The sequence below is a fragment of the Aricia agestis genome, chromosome 3 (genome assembly GCF_905147365.1).
Source record: "Aricia agestis chromosome 3, ilAriAges1.1, whole genome shotgun sequence".
Lineage (NCBI taxonomy): Eukaryota > Metazoa > Arthropoda > Insecta > Lepidoptera > Lycaenidae > Aricia > Aricia agestis.
Window position 1 is genome coordinate 18,491,585 of NC_056408.1, and position 20,737 is coordinate 18,512,321.

Consider the following 20,737-nt stretch of genomic DNA (forward strand, 5'->3'; position numbering starts at 1 on the left):
CCGCCCTTTTTCGATCGATTTGATTTGATTCAACAGTGTCAATCTCTATTGACGTAGGTTCCGTTTCATGCATCTGACATTTTTCAAATGTTTTCGTAACAATAATTTTATACTCCTATTTCGCAGCTAATAATATAATTTTATATTAATAAGATAGCATTTAGCAACTTTTCATTTTAGGGTTCCGTACCCAAAGGGTATAAACGGGACCCTATTACTGAGACTTCGATGTCTGTCCGTCTGTCTGCAGTCTGTCTCTAGGCTGTAACTCAAGAACGGTAATAGCTAGAGAGTTGAAATTTTAACAGATTATGTATATCTGTTGCCGCTATAACAACAAATACGAAAATAAAATTAATATTTAAGGGGGGCTTCCATACAACAAACGTGTTTTTTTGGCCTTTTTTGCTCTATATCAATAATGGCAACAGGTAGGAACATGAATTTTTCTCAAAGTCCTTAGTTGTATGTGTATTTTAATATTTAATAATAATATTAACATAAAATAAAACATTCAAGGGGCTCCCATACGAAAAACACAATTTTTGGCCTAATTTTGCTCTATAATGGCACGGAACCCTTCGTACGCGAGTCCAACTCGCACTTGGCCGATTATTATTCATTTACAATAATTATAGGAAACATTTTTTTTGGTAGATGGAATATAATTTATAACATTTTGATTTTTTGTTTTCTTGTAAAAAAAATCCGTAGCGAGGAATATGAGAACTGTCACCCATATCATCTTAAAACGCACTTAAACTATAATAGGTCACATTTGACATCTGTCAGATTAATCAAAAACAAAATTCGCTTATGAAAATCGGGATCCACGGCAATCTTATTTTGGGCCCATTCACCGAATCTACGCCTTGCTAGGTGATCGCGAGGTTTTAATTCTTGCACGAGTTAGATTTTGGAAGCACGCAAACTAAGATCTTTCCGCAAAATCTTCCATAAAGGAATTGGATGTGCCCCTCCAGGGCACATCCAATTCCTGTGCACGACGGTGGATAGGCTGATTCGGGTCTTCCTCTACAGTCTACGCTACGCGGCTCTACATCAGCAATAACTTCTTCTGTACGCACTGTAGTCTATAAGACGTCTCTGTGGATGCGTATTATCATTTAGAGTAAACATGGTGCGAAGAAGTTCCATAGTTAATCGAATTAATTGCTCTGATGGACGATTATGTTTACCGTAGAATGGACATAGTGCGCGATACGTATTTCGAACAGAACCATGATTTTCAAAATAAATTTGCGCAATAATTTGAAAGCGTTGTTCAGGCGTCAGTCCATTCATGTTGAAATGCCAAACCAAACTAAACATAAATCACTTGACAGCTGACAAAATGGCCGCCAGGTAAAAAGTGTTGCCAACATAAAGTTCTATACCTCTAAAAAAACACCCGTTATTATGATTACTAGCTGTTTGACCGAGCTTTGCTCGGTATCCGATGAAAATGACATTTTCTAGAAATGATTCCTAGCTAGATCGATTTATCGCCCCCGAAACCCCCTATATACTAAATTTCATGAAAATCGTTGGAGCCGATTCCGAGATTCCAATTATATATAATATATATATACAAGAATTGCTCGTTTAAAGATATAAGATTACATTATTGCTTTTAGTCAGAATCGTAAATTAAATCTTTCTACCCCACTCAAACTTTCATCGCTCGAAGAACTTGATGTTTCGCCGTCGGAAATTCCTACTGTTATTATAAATGAGTCAGTGAAATGATCCACTTTTGGTTCCAGTTGAATATATCTTTTCTCTTGTTCTCGCGTCTTTCTACAAACGTCAATAAACATATCCAGACTAATGGAATCTGCTTCTTTTCTAAATAATTCTTCCATCCACAGTTGTCAAGTTAAACTTCACATTTTGTGATGCAACTTTTCCTTTAATTTACCCTACAGTAACTCTATTGGGTTCAGTTCTGGATGGTAGGGTGGTAGGCGTAATACACTGTGTCCGTGATCTTCGAGGATATTGTATAACAGCATGTCACCGCGTGCATCCCCCCCCAAATACTTCTATCATATACAAGCCGTTTTGTATGTGTTCACCGCAATAAGATTTTGCAAAGTTTCACTTGATAGGAGCCCAATGCAAACATTTTAATGTCATGTTCTGTGACTCGCGGAAAGTCTTGCAATTCAAGCTCATTTGCATCTACTCTCATATAAGCAACCCTTTGCCTATTAAGAGGGCGACTAACCCCAAAAATCACACATCGTCCTTCTCTCTTCACACTCACGCCCGTCTTTCATATGCCAGGTGAAAAAGAACGACGCGGATTCATCGCCAAATTAGTTTTTTCTCATAACTTGATAAATATACAACATTTTGAAAATCCGCTAGATCGATCTCTCAATGATAGAATTTTATACAATGTGTTAAAATATAAACTCAGTTCTATGCACGGTTATGGCAATAAATGAAAAATTCGTGAAAATTAGATGCATCTTTGTGATTTTTTTCTATCGAGGAAATTTTAAGATATCGTGTTTTTGCTCAGATCGAATTCTCGGAAATATAATGTAGTATCTAATTTTAGAAAATGAAACAATTCGGGGCTTATTTTCAAGTATACAAATGAATTATAAAATCGACACTTAAGGGTTAGTCGCCCCCTTAAGGTTATTTTCATTTACATAATTGAATAAATGGTTGGGTAGATTAATATTTTGTTGTATTTTGTTCAATGTGAGCTCTGCATTTACGTTGTCAGTAACGGGATTACGAAGGGCATTTAATAGAGCACCTGCTATTTTGAAATGTGTGAATGCGTTAGGTAGCGTAGAATTAAAATAATCTTGGCGTTGTTGGGTATGTCCTAAGGTGACTACAATAAAAATACAGATAATTGTATATTAAAACTCTACACAGTATAATACTTAGTAGCTAGTACAATATATTGCGCGCGGGTACGCTCTACGGTTCCTTAAGACATACTGACTTTCAACTCTAAAGAAACATTGTATGAGTGTGAACTATGCACTTACAGCGTAGCAACTTAAAATCTCGTTTGAATCCCGTTCAATTACCCATCTACATATTATGGGTTCCAGTCTTAATTTGTTGGCTTCATCGTTTCATTTCTGTCTTTCGTAGGCGGTAAATGTACTTCATACCCACATGACACCACATCATCAACAGCATCTCGAAAATGAACACATAGTTTTCGAGTAACCAGTGGAGCGGAATATTTTCGTCGATGAATTCGGACATAATAGACGCATCCTCACTTTGTAACAGCGAAAGGCACTAATATATATATATATATATATATATATATATATATATATATATATATATATATATATATATATATATATATATATATATATATATATATCCATCAGTCGATACCAATAAAAATGGTTTTAATAGGTTTTGGAACTTATGTAGGCTGTATGATAAACGTTGAATAAAAAGTTACAACTTTTTTGAATGTAGAGATATGTCCCGTCGCAAATAATAATCACCTTCGTGTATGCTTTATTGCCAAATATTGGTATTGTCTGGCTTCTTTCCAAAATATTTTCTTTGGTTATAATAATATTATGATGAAAACCTAAGGTGACTATCAACAAAATCTGCTGTTAAGCATGCTCTCCCTTTTTTAATTTTGCCCTTCAACCTTTTTCATTGAAAGATAGATACCATCACTGTTTTTATTGTGATGCATGCAATAGTTAAAAACATTGTATGCACTATTTCACGAGACTGTCCCGTTAAAGTTTTTCCGGAACCAATTCTTTCCGAAGACATTTTATTCTAACTTTTTATTAGTTTCCCAAGATTATAATATTAGTATTTTCCTAAGATTTTATTGGACAAAATATATAATGTAATATGTATTCTTAATTATTAACTTAAGTATTCTTAATTCACTCACTACAATATCAATTATTGCAACAAAAATTCGCCGATAATGTATTTTTACATCATCGACATTGCGCTTTCTTTTAGGTGGTCCGGTTATGTGAACGGCGGCATCATAATTATAGATCTCGAACTTTTCTCTGAAACGTTCTAAAATTACTCTAATTCAATTTCTTACACAATACTCGATGTTACTAGTTTTAGAAGTTCAGAATCACAAAAGTATTATCTCAAAACTAATACTAATTGTTCACGGCCGCTAACATCAGGGAGTCTCATCTACCATGATGGCGACTAAATCGGATTGTTTAATCGTTATCAACTCACACAGACGTAATACTATACGTATGTGTGTGTTAGCGTTAGAACGAGCGTAGAATAGTTGGACAAGTAATTTTGATACTTTGATTTGATATTATTTTAATAATTAATAATTTTAATATTACTTACCTTTTCAATACTTGTATAAATACAAATAGTATAGGAGAATAAAATATAATTAAACAACTTGAAAATATATATTTATTAAAAACAAATTGTCCTTATAGGCATAGACCTGCTTTTCCTTGGGTCCACAAATTCTGGTAAAAGACATTTTTCATAAAAATTTACCTATTTATCTTTCATTTTAGACTCCCAAAATGTTTTATCCCTCCATATTTTTACTACCTTTAGTGGGAACTCGGGACCAGTCCATGTAGCGAAAAGGCATAAATTCTTATCACTGTAACAAAAAATTAAATAAATTGTAAAAATCATACAGATACATATCGTCGTTGCCAAAACAAGAGCTCTGATGTGCAAAGATACAAGTTTTGTAAAAACTGAAAAAAACTTCCTCGTGAAAAAAAAATGTATGTAAGCATGTCAGTTAAATTTTTTTATTTATGTATCTATATTTCAGACATTATTTAAATTTGTTACGATATCGATACCTGGGCTATATACCTTGTTTTTTATGTTTTTATCACTACTGCTGCACATGAGAGGTTTTGGTTGCTAAATAAACATAAGAGGTTTTATGAAACTAGAAAAAAAAAGACTTTAGTACGAAATCAGTCTCTTTAATCTCACGTTTTTATAACCTAACTTCAAAATAATAATAATAATATTTATATTATTCTTAATTAGTTTTAAGTTCCAGGCACGAAAGTAAGAGTATCATAGAAAGGATGATAATCCCTGTCTATGACTGATTTTAAATCTTGTAAATGTTTATATTTACTCTCTGAGATTTTTATTGGCTCTGTATACAATTGTCTTGGAACAAGTGTACCCTCAGAACCGCGATGACGATTTGACCGGCCGCGGCATTGAGGTAGAGTTTTCCATGAGTCAGGATGCCTTAGTTTATAGAAAATTGACCCGTCTGGCGAATATTTCAATCCTCTTATAACCACTACAACCGGGTCACCTTTTTTACCTGGTCTTATAGATTTCAGGTTAGTGTCAACGTTTTCGTAATTTCTAAAGAAGTCAAAATGAATCGATTTAATTGTGTAAGGCTTTTGGGGTCTTGCCTGATGCATTCGTGCGATGTAATCAGATGGAGCCATAATCGGCGGCTTTATGTATTTTTCGATAGTAGAATGTACACTCTCCACTTCCATCATAGTGTGCCCTTTCTCGAGGTATAGTTGTTCTATTGTCATGTTCTTTCGTTGTGCCAAATCACTCAAAGCACTAGTCAGGACTTTGTTCCTTTTCTGATTCGTGCATCCATCAGATATAACAATTATCTTTTCTGTAGAATCTGGCAAAGCTTGTATGTAGTCAACCATACAGCTGGTAAATTCATTTGCAGTAACGTTTCCGTCAGCTTCGTGCCAAAAGTATATCGTTACGTCTTTATTTTTTGTGTCATATATGGTGAAGTTATGGCACTGTAACTTTTGTTTATAATAAATAGCGTTGGCTAGCAATTTGGGTGCTATTTATTTTTTATATATAATAATATAACATTTAATCAATGGTAATATTTACCTGATATGAAGTTGACCTTGAATTTGAAAATACCAGTCATGGTTAGTGTTAACAGAGCCATCTAAATTCCAAAATATTTTTTTTTTTGCGTAATAGCTTCTTCTGGGTCCATATTGCGGGCAGAATATGGACATTTAATTTCGACTATGCCCTCACTGTAAATACCATCAGGAGATGCGCCTAAAAAGAAATGATCTTTATCAATGAAAAGGCCGCACTTTTCTATAATAATGCCCTCTTGTTTTTGAAGTTGCTCTAAAGCCAACTTTTCATTACTTTTACCGTATTTGATGGCTGGTACATTGTCCAAAGAATACGAATAGACAATAGACTTCACAAGCGGCGCTGAACTTATGTTTGGCCGTCTCTTGCAAATCTAAAAAAAGAAGTACATTAGAAAAGTTACTCTCAGTGTATCGTTCTTAGCCTCGCCAAACCGAGGTTTATCGGCGAGATACGCTCATTAACATTTTTTTATAATATCTATTGTATATAACTATATAAATAAAACTATTGTGGACTGAGACAATATACCAAAAATCTGCTAGCTTTCTCAAATCTATTCCCATGCTAGTTTCTTAGGCATTGTTAAACATCTGTTCCTAATTAATATCCTTTAGTATTGTTCAGACAATGTATTGAAAACATAAGACAATACTTTATTACTTTTAGAGAAACAGTTTACTCTTTACAAATCTTTAGGCTATTATAATGTATGTTAAATTTAAATACCTTACTAAAAGACGATGCTGTCAGTAAACATCTGCGAAGCTCTAACCATAACGCACTTTCTGCTTGTAATACCGTGTCGCGTTCTATATCGTGACGATTTTTGACAGAAACTTCCAAGTTTTTTAGAAACACTTCTTTGGCTGTCTCATAGAGTTCCGCTGTTAAATCTGGCTTTTGGCATTTCTCTCCATAGTCTGGGTTATTTTGAAAAAATAATTTTCTCTTAGATCGAGAGCAGTGGCCAAGACGTTTGATGTTACGCTTACATCGGCGTAACTCGAGATTTTTTACTGATTTTCTTGGACTCGCATTAAAATTCGCTTTATATAAAGAATACTGTGGTTTGCCAGTATTAAATGCAACTACTGCAGCGTAACCTGTAATCAGATCACTGACATAAATAAAATAAAACACACAATATACTTTTCTTATGTAAGGGATTTTAATAATAGGCGATGTGGCTAGCAACCCGTCACTATAATTATTATAGGTATTAAAAAGTGATAATTTGCAAATTGCATATACATAAAAATCGTGTATTACCTGGCAGTATAGGAATTTTTCAAACTGTAGTTTATTCTTTTCCCCCCTACATGCTTTGCCACAATGCTGTTGAATTGTTCAGCTCGATTGTTATTGACATCCCATAGTAAACTTTTTGAGTGTAAAGCTATTTGAGTAGTATGAGCCACGATTTTTGAAAACAAGCTTTTCAATTCAGGAACTAGATTAGGCTCGTTTCTTTTTTCTCCTTCGCAATAGTAACTTTCACACGAATTATGGTTGCCAAAAACATGTTTTGGACTGTTCAAAATATCGTCTCTTAGTTTAATAATTTTTTCTGACAAACTATTATTTTGAGCATTACGAAAGCGAGCTGCTGATCGTACCGCTGTGCGAAGACGAGTAATGCGTTCTGATGTCAACAATTTGCGCTCTAAAAGTGGAATCGACGTATCTTTTTGAAGCTGTATAAATTTACTGCAGTAATTTCTAAGTAGGTGATTTGAGCATTCTATTTTCTGTACTTGTACATTAGGATAAGGTCTGCATTCTAAAATTTTCTTATAAGTGCTAGCATCACCGTCAGCAATAAGCGTCGAGTATATCAAATTCCGTTTTGCAACTGAAGTTTTAAAACCTTCGACTATGCTGGCCTGTTCCATGCTGGATGAAGATCCTGCATGGTTTCTAGTGCATTCATGACTCGGTGGTGGTTGACTTTTTGTAAGAGATCGAGCGCAAATTATGCAGTATTTGTTTTTTACTTGCATATGTAACACTTTCCCAGTTTTTAGTCCAATTATTGCGCCTGCTCCTGATGCTGCAGAATAATTGATTCTGTAAGACCGTTTGGACCAACATGCATCTGCTATAACCGTTATTGAAGGAATGTCATCAATGACGTCTCCGCTTTCAATGGCTAGAGCAGATTCTTCTTTAGCCGCTTCTTTCATAGAAGTTTCTGCAGCAACTTCCCACCACTTGAATACATCATTATAAAATCTTTTGTAAGATTTTTGTTTTAAGTTAGGAAGATCCATTGCGGTAAGCAACTCATTTAAATTGGTCAGACCACAGCCAATTAACATAGCACCGGTCACAGCAGCATGATTTACAGTCATCTCCTTGGTAAAATTGTTGTTTTTCAGACTAACTTGAAATTTTAAATTGCACATATCACATTTGAAATGAATCACCGACTCCAAGCCAATAAGTGTTTCTTTTATAACTTGTACATTGCTTATAGAACAACCGAATCCAGAATTGTGATTAGATGAGTTTTATTTGATTAAAAAAATACATAAAATCAACAACTCTTCTGCCCTCAATTTGAAATAGAGAAGGAACTGGTTTATCCGGCTCTAATTCCTAAAATAAAAAAAGATGTATTAATTACATTGGAGGGTGGCTTAGGAGCTATGTATGTACTTGTTATACTTGTTTAATTCGAGTTATATACCAAATCATTATCTTCAACATTAATTGTATTTGTTTCTTGGTATGTTATGGTATTAATTTGTTTCTCTTCATTTGTTTTTCCTAGATCCGATATAAGTACATTATATAACTCCTAAAAGAACGAAAATAAAAGTTTACATGATTGTTGTATAAGTCGTATTCATTATTTATATGTATTTAATTTTTCCATATACATACACTGTCACTATCATGATTTTCTGTAGCAATACTGTTATCACTCTCTAGTAATGATTTTTCTAAGCATTCTTTTGTCCTCTCAGTAAATTTTAATCTGAACAAATATTACAAAAAATATCTGTTTTAAGATAGTGTTATGTTTTTAATTGATGTAACGAATGTATAATACTTTGTAGTTTCGGTCACTAATATTAAATTAAAAATACCTCTTCGCTGTCCTGGCATTCAGCACGGATTTTTTATTTTTACTGTAACTGTATTTTTTGCGTTTGCTGCCCATTACTGAAACATTATTTTTATTACAAACATTTATCAATGAATTGATCCTATTTATTCCGTAAAATGCTTTTCGTCTAGACCAGGGGTTCCCAATCTTTTTCAGTCTGCGGCGCACTTACAAGACAATATTTTGTCACGGCGCCCTACTCTGCCCAGCTATTACAAAAATATACATAAATACAGCTAAACCTGGGTGACAACTGGATAAGTGAGAAAACTGTATAAGTGAGAGTAATAGCTAGGACCCGTCATTTTAAGCTCCCAAAACCTGTATTAGCGAGAAACAGAAACCTCTGTTAGAGAGAGTCGTTTTTCTCTCATGGACCTCAGACAGACAGTGAATGCCTAAATACTAAAAGGGCACTTGTCACACATGAATTTGCTGGTAAAAATTTTACAGGAGAAGGTAAAAACTAAATATTTCGTAACTGATAAGGTTTTACAATCTAGTTATTTTATATGTGTATATATGTATATTTAGCTATCATTTGGTAGAGAATCTTATTATTTGTTACAGCAGATTTCCCAGAAAAAAACACAAAAAAATATGGACGTGTGCCCTTTTAGTAATTATGGGTGGACATATGCCCTTTTAACATTTTTTGAAAATTTAATTTTAAATAAAAAACAGGTTTTTTACATTAATTATATTGCGAACTTTATTAAAATTAAATTGCACTCATAAACATGTTTAAATGAACTAATCTACTGTACGCCAATTGTAAATTCTTGTCCAAAACTCCAAAAATTATTGTGGTATGTACTGTTCTAGTTTTTTCAAGTCAATCATTTTATTTTTATTAATTGGTACTACATCTTTGTATATTCGCTTGTCAGGAAAAGCAACCTTTTCATGCACATTTGTTTTACGCAGCTTAAATTTGTATTTTACCACACCATTAATGTATTCACTTTTTGTGACTAAATCCATTTCTGTGCAATCAAATTTAAATTCATGATATTTTGAAATTTGAAATTTTTCTTTCAGACTGCCTGGCACACTATTTAATTCAATTTTAGTTTTGTAGTAGTATTTAGAGTACCAGTTTTGAAAATCAAGGATAATGTCTTTATCCACATTAAAAACTGTAAACTTCTCTGGAATCTCACAGCAATTCAATATGACATCCTGAATATATTGGTCTACAGTATACAGCCTGTCAGTTTTTTTCAGTTTCCTTTTTATCAGGCCAAAACTGCGATCACATGGCAAAAAAGAGTAACCACGAAATGGGTATATCAATTTAATTTTTTTGAACACTTTATTTTCTATAAGCGCCATTAAAAATCTTACCATTGCATGATTTTTATTCTGCCCGGCGCAGTTGTCACAGAATAAATGTAGTCAGGTTCAGGTAGTGATAGAGAAATGAGCAAACATCATCTGGTGTCTTCCGTGCAATCCCTTCATGGTAAACGTAGGTGACTACTTGATCAGTTCCCAAATTATAGATACCGAATGTGTTGACAGACAGCTGTCTATAGTAATAAATGTCTTGAACTGGGAGTCGTGGAAGGTCAACAACAGCCATGTAATCAAAGCAAATCGCTAAGATTTTGTTCTCTTTACCCAAAGCAGCGCTTTGTTGAATTTCTTTATAAAACTTCCTGCTTCTGCTTTGATGAACCATTAATTCTGCTGCATATGCTCGTTTAGCATTGTCATTTAAAGATTTATCTTTTAATTTAGTTTTGAGATTTTCACAATTTGAGCAAGTATCCACCGCTGGACGGCCAAAAGAAAGAATAAAATTAGTCTTGAAGTATGACCAGTAAAATTGATATTTTACGTCTTTAGTCTCAAGTTCTGGATGCTTTTGGAGAAAAAGCCTGTACATTTTCTTCACTGACAGTTCTGAAGACAAGTAAAGGCGACACTCTGAAGAATAATGACATTCTTTTGTTGGAAAAGAAGAAATGTGTTCGTGTATCTGTTGACAGACTTCACTGGAAATGGCATTTGCACATGGATGTTTTCCTCTCAAGTCTTGGGGTGTGATATCAGATTCGAGTAGATTAGCAATTCTTCTTATTCTCTTAGCAGTTACGTTGTGAGCGTTCATAAACGCTTTTTTGCAAACTTTTACCCTTTCACGGTTCACTAGTAGAAAATACTCAACAAACTTAGTTTTAGGCTTCCTTTCTGTTGGTAGTGTTGGGCTTCGGCCTCTTCTTCTTTGGACTCCTTTAATTTCCATAAGCCTCTGAAGATGTATGTCCTGTTCGTTTTTGGAAGTCATGCTGTAAAATGAAGCTAGTATATTTTCGACCTCTTCTGATGGGGTTATACTTTCGAGGCACTTTTTGTGACAGCTGAAAAAAATAATTACTTATGAGCAACGACTTTTCAATGTAAAGAAAGAAGAAGAAATAAGATAAGAATAAGAAGCCGCGAGCTTACATACCACTCTAGATTAATGCTTTCAGGAGTATTTTTTGCTGGAACATATCGACCACGATAGTTGTAGTGACCTTCACCAACCACTTTTGCCTTCTTTATTTTGTTTCTTCGATAGCTTTCTTCATGGCGCACACGTCTCTTTCTCTTCCGGCTTGGTTCTTCACTCATTTTAAGCTAAATCTAATTATAATTTGCTAATATCCTCGTACTAATATCCGCTGCCAAAAGAAACCGTTAAATGAATGACGTGTGAATGACATTGATTGCTACGAACTGACTTCTACCAATTCGTTCAGAAATATTTGTAAAAACGGCACATGTCACGGGACAAGTGCCCTTTTAGTACCTAACAAAAAAGTTGATGGCGTTTCTGTGGTACTAAATGAACTCAAACAAGTGCCCATTTAACATATATGATTTAATTCAGTGCTGACAACACAACAAAGAAAAAAAAAGTTTTGCTGATTTTAATGGACATGTGCCCTTTTAGTATTTAGGCATTCCTCTGTGAGCGAGACTGCTTCTTTTCTATACCTCTATAAGCGACAGTCGAGGTTTATTTTTTTATTTACATACACAGTAACAAACGAGAAAACAAATTACAAATTGAACATCTGCTACAATTTAACATCTGCTATTTTATGACTCATTCTTATCTTTCGTTAAACTTCCTACCATTGGTTTTGTATTGTTTTCTCGTCATTATTCTATTTCGTTAAGCTAATAAACGTTTTTTTATCGCATTCTTTTCGAACGGATTTACAAAGTTTATAGTTAACCAATCGCGAAGGAAAGTTCGGTTCAGTATCATGTCAAAACGGAAAATACCTACTGTCATTGACTGATAAACTTAAAATAATGAATGCGTTTGAATCCGGAAAATCGCGAAATGAAATTCAGAACGAGTTTAATTTACCAGAATCCTCGTATTATAAAATTATAAAATCAAAAAAATTGACGGATTTTTTAAAATGTAAATAAGTTCTAAATAAAATTACATAGTGCATGGACTTTTGACTGGTCATTTCTGCCTACCTCTATAAGAGAGAAACGCTAACCTTGTACCTGAATAAGCGAGAAACTCGGGTTTGTGAGAAACCTCAATGAGCGAGAATGAAATCGTGGTCCCTTGAACTCTAGCTTATCCAGGTTTAGCTGTAAACACCTTTAACGATTATAGTTAGGTTAAGCAAGTAAGTAATAATAAACAAATATTTAATCATCTGCCTGCTTTGTTATATAATTCATATTCGCATCACATGATGGGGGATCGACTCACGGCGCCCCTAGTGCCATTCCACGGCGCACCAGCGCACCGCGGCGCACAGTTTGGGAACCCCTGGTCTAAACATTAGAACTGTGTATAAACCAACACACAAAAATAAAATAAGACAATCACAGATCAGTAATATAAACAGATGTAACCGACGCAACGAACACAGTGATGGTACCAACCTATTACACGTGTGTGCGGAAAATTGTCGCGAAGCCCTGTCGGTACGCACATCTTTGTGCGTCTAATGATACCAGATACAGGAAAAAAACTGTCACCATTTTTATCCAAAAACGGAACGAAGATGATACGGTATGATAAAAATGTATTTTTTCGTATTCTTTTAGGTCTCTGTACCAAATGTTCGGTCAGCTCAATTTGTTTATATTAGTACATCTGTGACGTCAATATATAAAGTTATTTAATTTCATAAAACTAATCAATTTATGATATTTTTCGATACTTAGTTTTCGTTATATTTTAATCACTCTGTAACATTTCATCAGTTTTAATGTCATCCTTTGTATTAATATATAAAATAAAACTTAAACAACCAAATATAAGAAATTAAGAATACTCACTAAACGATCAACCCGTTCCGGTCGCTCTATACGTGCCTCTCACGCAGCAGGTAGTTGACCGGCCAGTCCGAGCGGCAAGCGATACGTCCACCCCTTGCAAAAGTCCGGCACCTACTAAATTGTCACGACTCGTGCGGTTGGCTTTATATGGTGTTTTTTAAAAAATCGTATAAAATAATAAACGACCGATATTAATTTAATAAAAAATAAGGTTTTATTGCAAACAGTATGTTTATTTATTATAACAATAACAGCAAACAACAAATTTAGTTTTTCTCGTGGGAAAGCAGCATTAAAAAACGCATATTATGTCATTTTGTAACGGTTTTTTATCGATATAAAAAATAAATAAGGTGCATTGGGGTAATCTCGTAAAGTTTTTCGAAGAGTGAGCTATTGTGTCATTGTTTCAACTTACTTGAACTCTTACTTGGACTCGATTGTTGCCACGTTTGGGCAAAAGTTTGCGCAAAAACATTTTTTGGCATTTTGAATCCGATATTGTGCCGCTGCCATTCTACCAACTTGGAGTTCCACTTGCATTTAAAAGACTTAAAGACTGCCACATCCAAAGGCTGTAACAAATGGGACGTGTGGGGGGGCAACTTTATGATTGTGATTCCATGTTGTATGGCCAAGTGTACAACTTCCAGAGTCACGTGTGTAGAATGGCCATCGAAAATAATCAACACTGGACGTTCGTCCCCAAACGCCGGAAATAAGATGTTTTTTAAATAATTTAGAAATATTGGTCCCTCCATCCATCCCTTCTTGCTGGCGGCGTAAGCTAGTTCAAAGTCAAAATCATCTGTGTTTGCCATCCATTGGTTCCATACATTACTCCCTTTAAAAACAATTAAAGGTGATAACTTTTGACCAGCAGCACTTGCTGCGGCTAATACAGTAATATTCTTTTTTCTGACATATTCTACAGGTTGGGGTTTTTTGACGGACAGTCGGTGTCTCTTTCTAAAATTTATGAACCAATCTGGCCCTGGTTTATTCTGTGGAAACGGGGTTTTTAAATTATTATTTTTTACAAAGTTGGCCACTAACTCTAATGTTTCTTTTCTCGACAGACCGAAACCCCATTTCTCCAATATTCGTAGACCGTCTGCTAAAATTAATTCTTGCTGAAATGGGATCGCTTGTGGCCTACCCACTTTCATTTTGTGCCTTTGTTTAACTTTGTCAAACAGAGTGGTTGTAGGTATTCCATATTTTTTTGCGGCAGTGTTGATTGAATAATTTTTGTTATTTATTTCATTTATAGCCTTTCCCACATCTTCTTGAGAATATTTGTGTGCTGTCTTTCTCGTATACGTTCGGGGCATATTCAACCTAAAAAAATCATAATAATATTATAAATGCGAAAGTCCGACATTGAAACATAGGCTACATTTTATTCCAAAAAAGTAGTGTCCCCGCGGGATACTGTATTTAAACGATCGGTGTCGCGGGCAACAGCTAGTACTTTATAAATGACGACAATGTGATTAAAATTTTAATAACTAGTATTCATGTTTACTTACCCTTTGCAAAGGACAGCCCCTGACTGTAATATTAAAAGCGAGCAGTTGACACCTGCAAATAGTAAAAGTGGCTTCTTCACTCAAACCATTTTTATATAGCCGTACAGGTTTCCTAGAACATTTTTTTTTTATTACAATCAAGCTAATTTACGTGAGTAGTTTTTTTTTTTTTGATAAGACGAACATTTTTATTTTCGAAAAATCTCGAAAGTTGTAGCTAACAGAGATAGAAAGGATTTCATACTCTGACTTTATGGTCCTAATGGAAATATGGATTGTTTTATTTGTAGGACAAGGTTACTCTTAAATTATATAACTATTAACCTACCAATATACAAAAAATCAGCTGGTTAGGGTTCCGTTTTAGGGTACAGTAGTCAACCAAGTTTTGTTGATTACAGAACCCTAAAACGGAACCCAAACCAGCTGATTTTTTGTATATTGGTAGGTCAATAGTCAAATACTCCTACAAATAAAACAATCCATATTTTGGGACCATCAAGTCAAAGTATAAAAACCTTTCTATCTCTGTTAGCTACCACTTTCGAGATTTTTCGAAAATAAAAATGTTGTTTGTCGTATTAAAATGAAGCTACTCACAAAATATTAGCTAGTTAGTAATCACAAAAAAAAATGTTCTAGGGCTCCCGTACTATTAACCTATCAATATATGTATACAAAAAATCAGCTGGTTAGGGTTGCGTTTTAGGGTTCTGAAGTCAACCAAGTTTTGTTGATTAATGAACTAAAACGACTAAAACAGAACCCTAACGAGCTGATTTTTTGTATATTAATAGGGTAATAGTTATATACTTAATTGAAGAGTAACCTTGTCCTACAAATAGAACAATCCATATTTTAGGACCATCAAATCGAAATATTAAATCTTTCTATGTTAGCTACCACTTTCGAGAATTTTCGCAAAGGAAATTGTTATTCGTCTTATCAAAATGAAGCTACTCACGAAAAATTTGCTTGATAGTAATAAAAAAATTGTTTTAGGGAACCCGGATTATACATTATCTTTAAAAATACGTTTAAACCTCTCAGAGACAAAACTCGACTCGTACAAATCATTGCATGATTTGTGCGAGTCAAGTTTCGACTCTGTATTTTCATTCGTTTATGTTTGTTGGTATAAGCAGGTAAACATTTTATATGTTGCGCACCCCTGACTTAGACTATGAAAAAATTTTTGGGGAAATTTTGTTAACTAATTTACCCCACTGGGGTTATTTCGAATGTTTATTAAAAATCATAGTTAAAGCAATATTACCTATCCTTAAGAGAGCAAAAAACGTCAAAGCTTTTTTAAAACAAACAAAATCTTACGTAACTTACCTAATTTCTGTTTAAAAAAACACGGGGTAATTTCGATAATTTTAAAAAATGACAAAATTGCACTTGGCGCGAAAAAACGAGCTTAGCGCACACGCACTCCCGGCTGACGTCTCGAGCGAACTGAAGCGGGGGAGGTGATTAAAATGGTGTCTCGGTAAATGTTGCCAGAGCACAAAATTCCTTTCTGTTTGGTAGTTATTTGCCATTTTCGGAATATCCCCATTTTTTTTTTCTTCCGAAGTTACCCCAATGCACCTTATATTAAGTATCAAATTTTCTACTGCGGTGTACCAAAATACAATAAAATCCTTTTACTAAAAATAATATAGAAATAAAATTTGCATAATTTCATTGTTATTTTACTCGTCAAAGTGAACTCGAACCGGCATTTTTGCAATTCGGCGTTCCGAAAACTTCAAAGTAACAAAAATGTAGATAATAAAACTTTAATTTTACACTGCAGTGTAGTAAAAAAGGACTTAATATATATATATTTACTAATCGTTTTATTTAATTTGGTTATTTTACGCGTAAAAAGAGCGGCCAAAAACATCTAAAACTGAAAATTTCCTCGTAGATTGACTGCACGCTCTTAACGCGATCGATCATCAGTCATCACAGATGCAAGGCTCGAGATCAAATCATTCTGCGTACGATTCGACATGCCCGTGAATGAGGTACTCGCACTTTAAATGGGTTTCTAAAACTCCATCATACTTTGCTAATAAATTAATTACCCCTATTCCACGACGATACTGAGTCATCGTGACGGCGAAAAGCTAATTCTTGTTTTCCCAGAAAGCAAAAAACATCGATCAGCCTATGAAAAACGATTCTATTGCAATTTGCGATCGACTTATGCATTATGCCTCTCAATATCTAATCGTAACTGACTGTTGGTATCAACTCTCGTATTGAAATGATTATTCATTTCAATACGAGATTTACCAAAAGTATTTAATTTTAAGCATGCCTCCAGATGTTTTTCTAAACGGTCATGCTTCTTTGCCGCGTTATAGAAATGATTTAAATCTGAATATCCTGAATCAATCCACGCTAAACTACAATTACTAAACAATATAATTCAATCGTGTGTAAACAACCACACGGTCAGTTATATGATTCATAACTTTTATAACATTAAACTTTCGAGTTACATTTCCTTTTTGGTGGTTTAATTGTTAAACCTTTAGACACTATATGAATCTTTTCACTGAATGACAATTATTGTGAAAACTTGTTATTTTTAATTTTTAATGAACACATTTTCAACACAAACCTCATAGTCATTTTATTGTATTTTATCATTGTGTTTATCGGTGCACATTGGTTGTCCGGCTGCCAGTAACTTCCATTGCTCAAACTCGTTTTCTGTTAATTTTACAGTCGTCCATAAAACATGCGTTTGTATGTATTAACGACGAGAATTTGAATGAAGATCCTGGCGTCAGTCCCATTAGTCTTTCATGTTTTCAATTGTAATGCATACTCACTAGTGATTCCATTATGATCGTTTTTCTTGAACTTGGTGGTCCGTAAAAAAATAAATTATTTTTCTTGTTTGTTCTTCTAAAGAAATGTTGTCTTGTTGTTGCAAAGTCATAGATGTGTATCCCGTTCAATGCAAGTAGTCCACGTAGATCGCTGTAGCTGTTGTTTATTTCTTCAACGTTCTTGGCATTTGTATTTAATCTAAGGTAATATTGTTTTGCTCTTTCAATCCTTTTTTCAATTGACTCTGAAAATACCAGAATTCTAGATATTGATATCGCTGTTCTGAGTCTTTCTGGGAAGTTTTTGGAGGGGTTATCCCCTCAGGCGACTGGCATAATGTTCTTTATTCTCTCTTCGTTAAAATCTCTGTTGTTACATAAGAGCAGCACCAGTAATTCACCATTTGATTCATTAGGTCTGCTGACTCTTCCGTGTTAGTGATTCGTCGCTTTCCAGTGTTTGGCGATAGTACTGCAACATCCATGTTTCCTTGTTCACACTCCACTGGTGTTCGTTGTTCCATTTCAAATAAATTTTCGTCGGTCTCAATAAAGCCTTGATGCTTTGATCCATTCCGGCGTCACTTTGATTTTGTGTTGTGCCCTGTTCGCGAAATATTTGATTTCCCTTTGTAGTATCTCCAATGTTAGCTTCTGTGTTTTCCCGTATTTTAATTCCCAATTGACAAGGGGCGCATTGGATAATTCTTTTATCCTCTGCACTGAAAACATCTCTAAGTTTTTTACGATCAGGACCGGAATCAAGGTACTTAGTAGATAAGGTATATACCGACGTATGAGTAGAGATGTACCGACTAGTCGCCGACTAGTATGTAAAGCCGACTATCCGGCCAGTTTTGTAGTCGGTAACTAGTCGGCGAATAGATGGCAAAAAGCGCCGACTATCCAGCTTTTTATTATTTTACTATTATTTAAATGGCATTTAAGAAAAACCTTGATTAGGTGATTAGGTATTTTAAAATTAAATAAATTGTATCTGAAATTACTTGCTGGTAAAGAAATATATTAATATGACATATTTTGTGAAATAAAAATACAAAGCGTCTCAGTAGTGCCTGCACGTCAACTCGGCTACGGGTAGGCGACGCCTCGCTTACGGCTCGCCGACCGCTGTCCCCTTCCGAGGCGAGGCGATTACGTTACGGTTCCGCTTAGTGTGCGTTACAGTAGGGAGTTTCATTCAAACAATATTGAACGGCTCGAGGCGATACGGTGCCGATTCCTTTCCGAGTTGATATGTGTGCCCTGACTCTCTAATCGATGCCTGGGTTATAGCACCATGCTGAGTAGTACTCAATCTTGCTATGTCGCGCCACTCCACTGTACTTACCGTAAATTCTATTTTCCTCCATCTTTGACATTTGTTCAACTTTCAGAGCTTTGTAGAATGCAGCTAGAGCATGGAGTGACAAATCTCCCTGTATTGCTTTGCCCTCCTCTGTCTTCAAGTGCTTGTAAAAGGAATCTAAAATAATATATTAAAAAAAAAAAAAAAAACAACAGACAACAGAAGATATCTATTATAACAAAACAACATAAAATAACTCACCTGGCCAATGCCACTTTTTCCGATGGATTTCCGGCCATGTTGCTTGTGTAAGTTTGGAGTAATTAACCTGCATAGGAAGTTTGATCACTTTTCCTTCGCCCTTGAACTTGTCTGCGAGCTACTTATGTCCTAGGTTCTCATTTTGTGTTCCAAAGATTGCATGATATATCACTTGACCCGCAGACATGTCATCCATGGCTGTTTCGAATTTTTTGTTAAATTGAAGTTTTTCATCAATTGTTCATGCAGGTCTTGTGTACGCGCCACATGTTTGTTCGTTTACATGTGGTGAGGTGGCTGCGCCTTGGTAGTCTTCGGAAAGAAAACGCGGCAATCTGCTTATCGTTTATTGACTTGAGTTACATAGTTGAAAAGAAGATGTGAAAATTAATATGGCGACACCACGTGCCGGCGCCGGCGGACGGAGTGCGAGCGGGAAACGTTCGCGTGTTTGACGGCAGAGGGCGCTCGTCGTTCGGATAGTTGTAGTAGCATCTTCGGCGCGTGATCGGATTTTCGCTTCAACAGCATGTATCTATAAAGATCATTCTTTCCAGCACTTCCAATAGAAAGATCAATGTTACACAATATACAAAAAGCAAAATGATCACCTTTATTACTAAGTCTCAACCTACGTCTCAACCAATAGAATCTTCCATCCCGTTTCGATTAAACTTATGCATCACTCTGGTTATTTTAGATGCCATAATGGTTTAAAAATTACGAAAACAATAATATTATTTTGTAATAATTTGTGTAACTTATTTTACGTATATCCTGTCCGTACGGACAAACGAGACGAAAAACCACGAATGCGATCGGAGAGACATACCTACAATGCAACCACATTTTCGTTTTCGTTACGAAATCTTAAGTATGCGTTTGCTGAAGTCTGAGCACTATTGGAAAGATATTATATCTTTCAGTGTTTTAATGGGCTGAAAGAGTCTTTCCAAATAGCAGCTTTTGCTTAACCACCTTACGTTGTTATGTAAAAGTAAATCATTATATTCTACAATGTGTATATTATCTTCTTCTCGAAATTATTTTAATTCACGATGTTGAAGTGACGATTTTGTACGAAGTAAGTTTACCATTTTCATCACTTCTTGCATAATACGCTCAAAATTATGATTAAGTTTACAGCAAAGCTCTGTTTGGTGAATAATACAGTAAAAAAAAAACATATAAAATCAATATTGATTTTATATGATTTTTTCACTGTATTATTCACCAAACAGAGCTTTGCTGTAAACTTAATCATAATATACCTATCGTCGGTTAATCTTATGTATGAAATTCCCGCCAACATGGGCCAAGACAAAGGAATACTTTTCACAAGCTGCATTTAACACTTGTCTGCGTGCGTTTTTTTAGCAGTACATTTGGTGCATCGGCCCCCATCTTGCGATTTGGTCCTGTCGCCAGTGACCTGAATCTGTTTTGGATAATGGCCCAACGAGTTGTCCAGGCACATTACGGGGTTACTCGA

The 20,737-nt window shown here is 34.9% G+C and overlaps 2 protein-coding genes and 2 long non-coding RNA genes across 7 annotated transcripts in view; 2 read left to right on the top strand and 2 right to left on the bottom strand.

The window, feature by feature from the left end:
• LOC121725359 (serine/threonine-protein kinase 10) overlaps window positions 1-20,737 on the top strand; it is a 117,865-nt gene that overhangs the window by 27,515 nt on the left and 69,613 nt on the right. The gene's annotated exons all lie outside the window — the stretch shown is intronic.
• On the bottom strand, window positions 4,445-7,003 carry LOC121725362. Its single transcript, XR_006035369.1, has 3 exons — window positions 6,616-7,003; window positions 5,884-6,259; window positions 4,445-4,624 (listed from the first exon to the last, which is right to left on the bottom strand). It is a non-coding gene; the product is annotated as an uncharacterized LOC121725362 (long non-coding RNA).
• On the bottom strand, window positions 7,081-8,641 carry LOC121725361. The gene is made up of 2 exons (XM_042112255.1): window positions 8,579-8,641; window positions 7,081-8,487 (listed from the first exon to the last, which is right to left on the bottom strand). The coding sequence occupies exon 2, from the start codon at window positions 8,292-8,294 to the stop codon at window positions 7,155-7,157; it is 1,140 nt and encodes a 379-aa protein (XP_041968189.1). The 5' UTR covers window positions 8,295-8,487; window positions 8,579-8,641; the 3' UTR covers window positions 7,081-7,154.
• LOC121725364 lies at window positions 7,699-14,984 on the top strand. The gene is made up of 3 exons (XR_006035371.1): window positions 7,699-7,713; window positions 7,964-7,966; window positions 14,880-14,984. It is a non-coding gene; the product is annotated as an uncharacterized LOC121725364 (long non-coding RNA).

Coding starts and splice junctions, on each gene's coding strand:
- LOC121725361 (XM_042112255.1), bottom strand. CDS start 8,294: ATGTGCAATTTAAAATTTCAAGTTAGTCTGAAAAACAACAATTTTACC.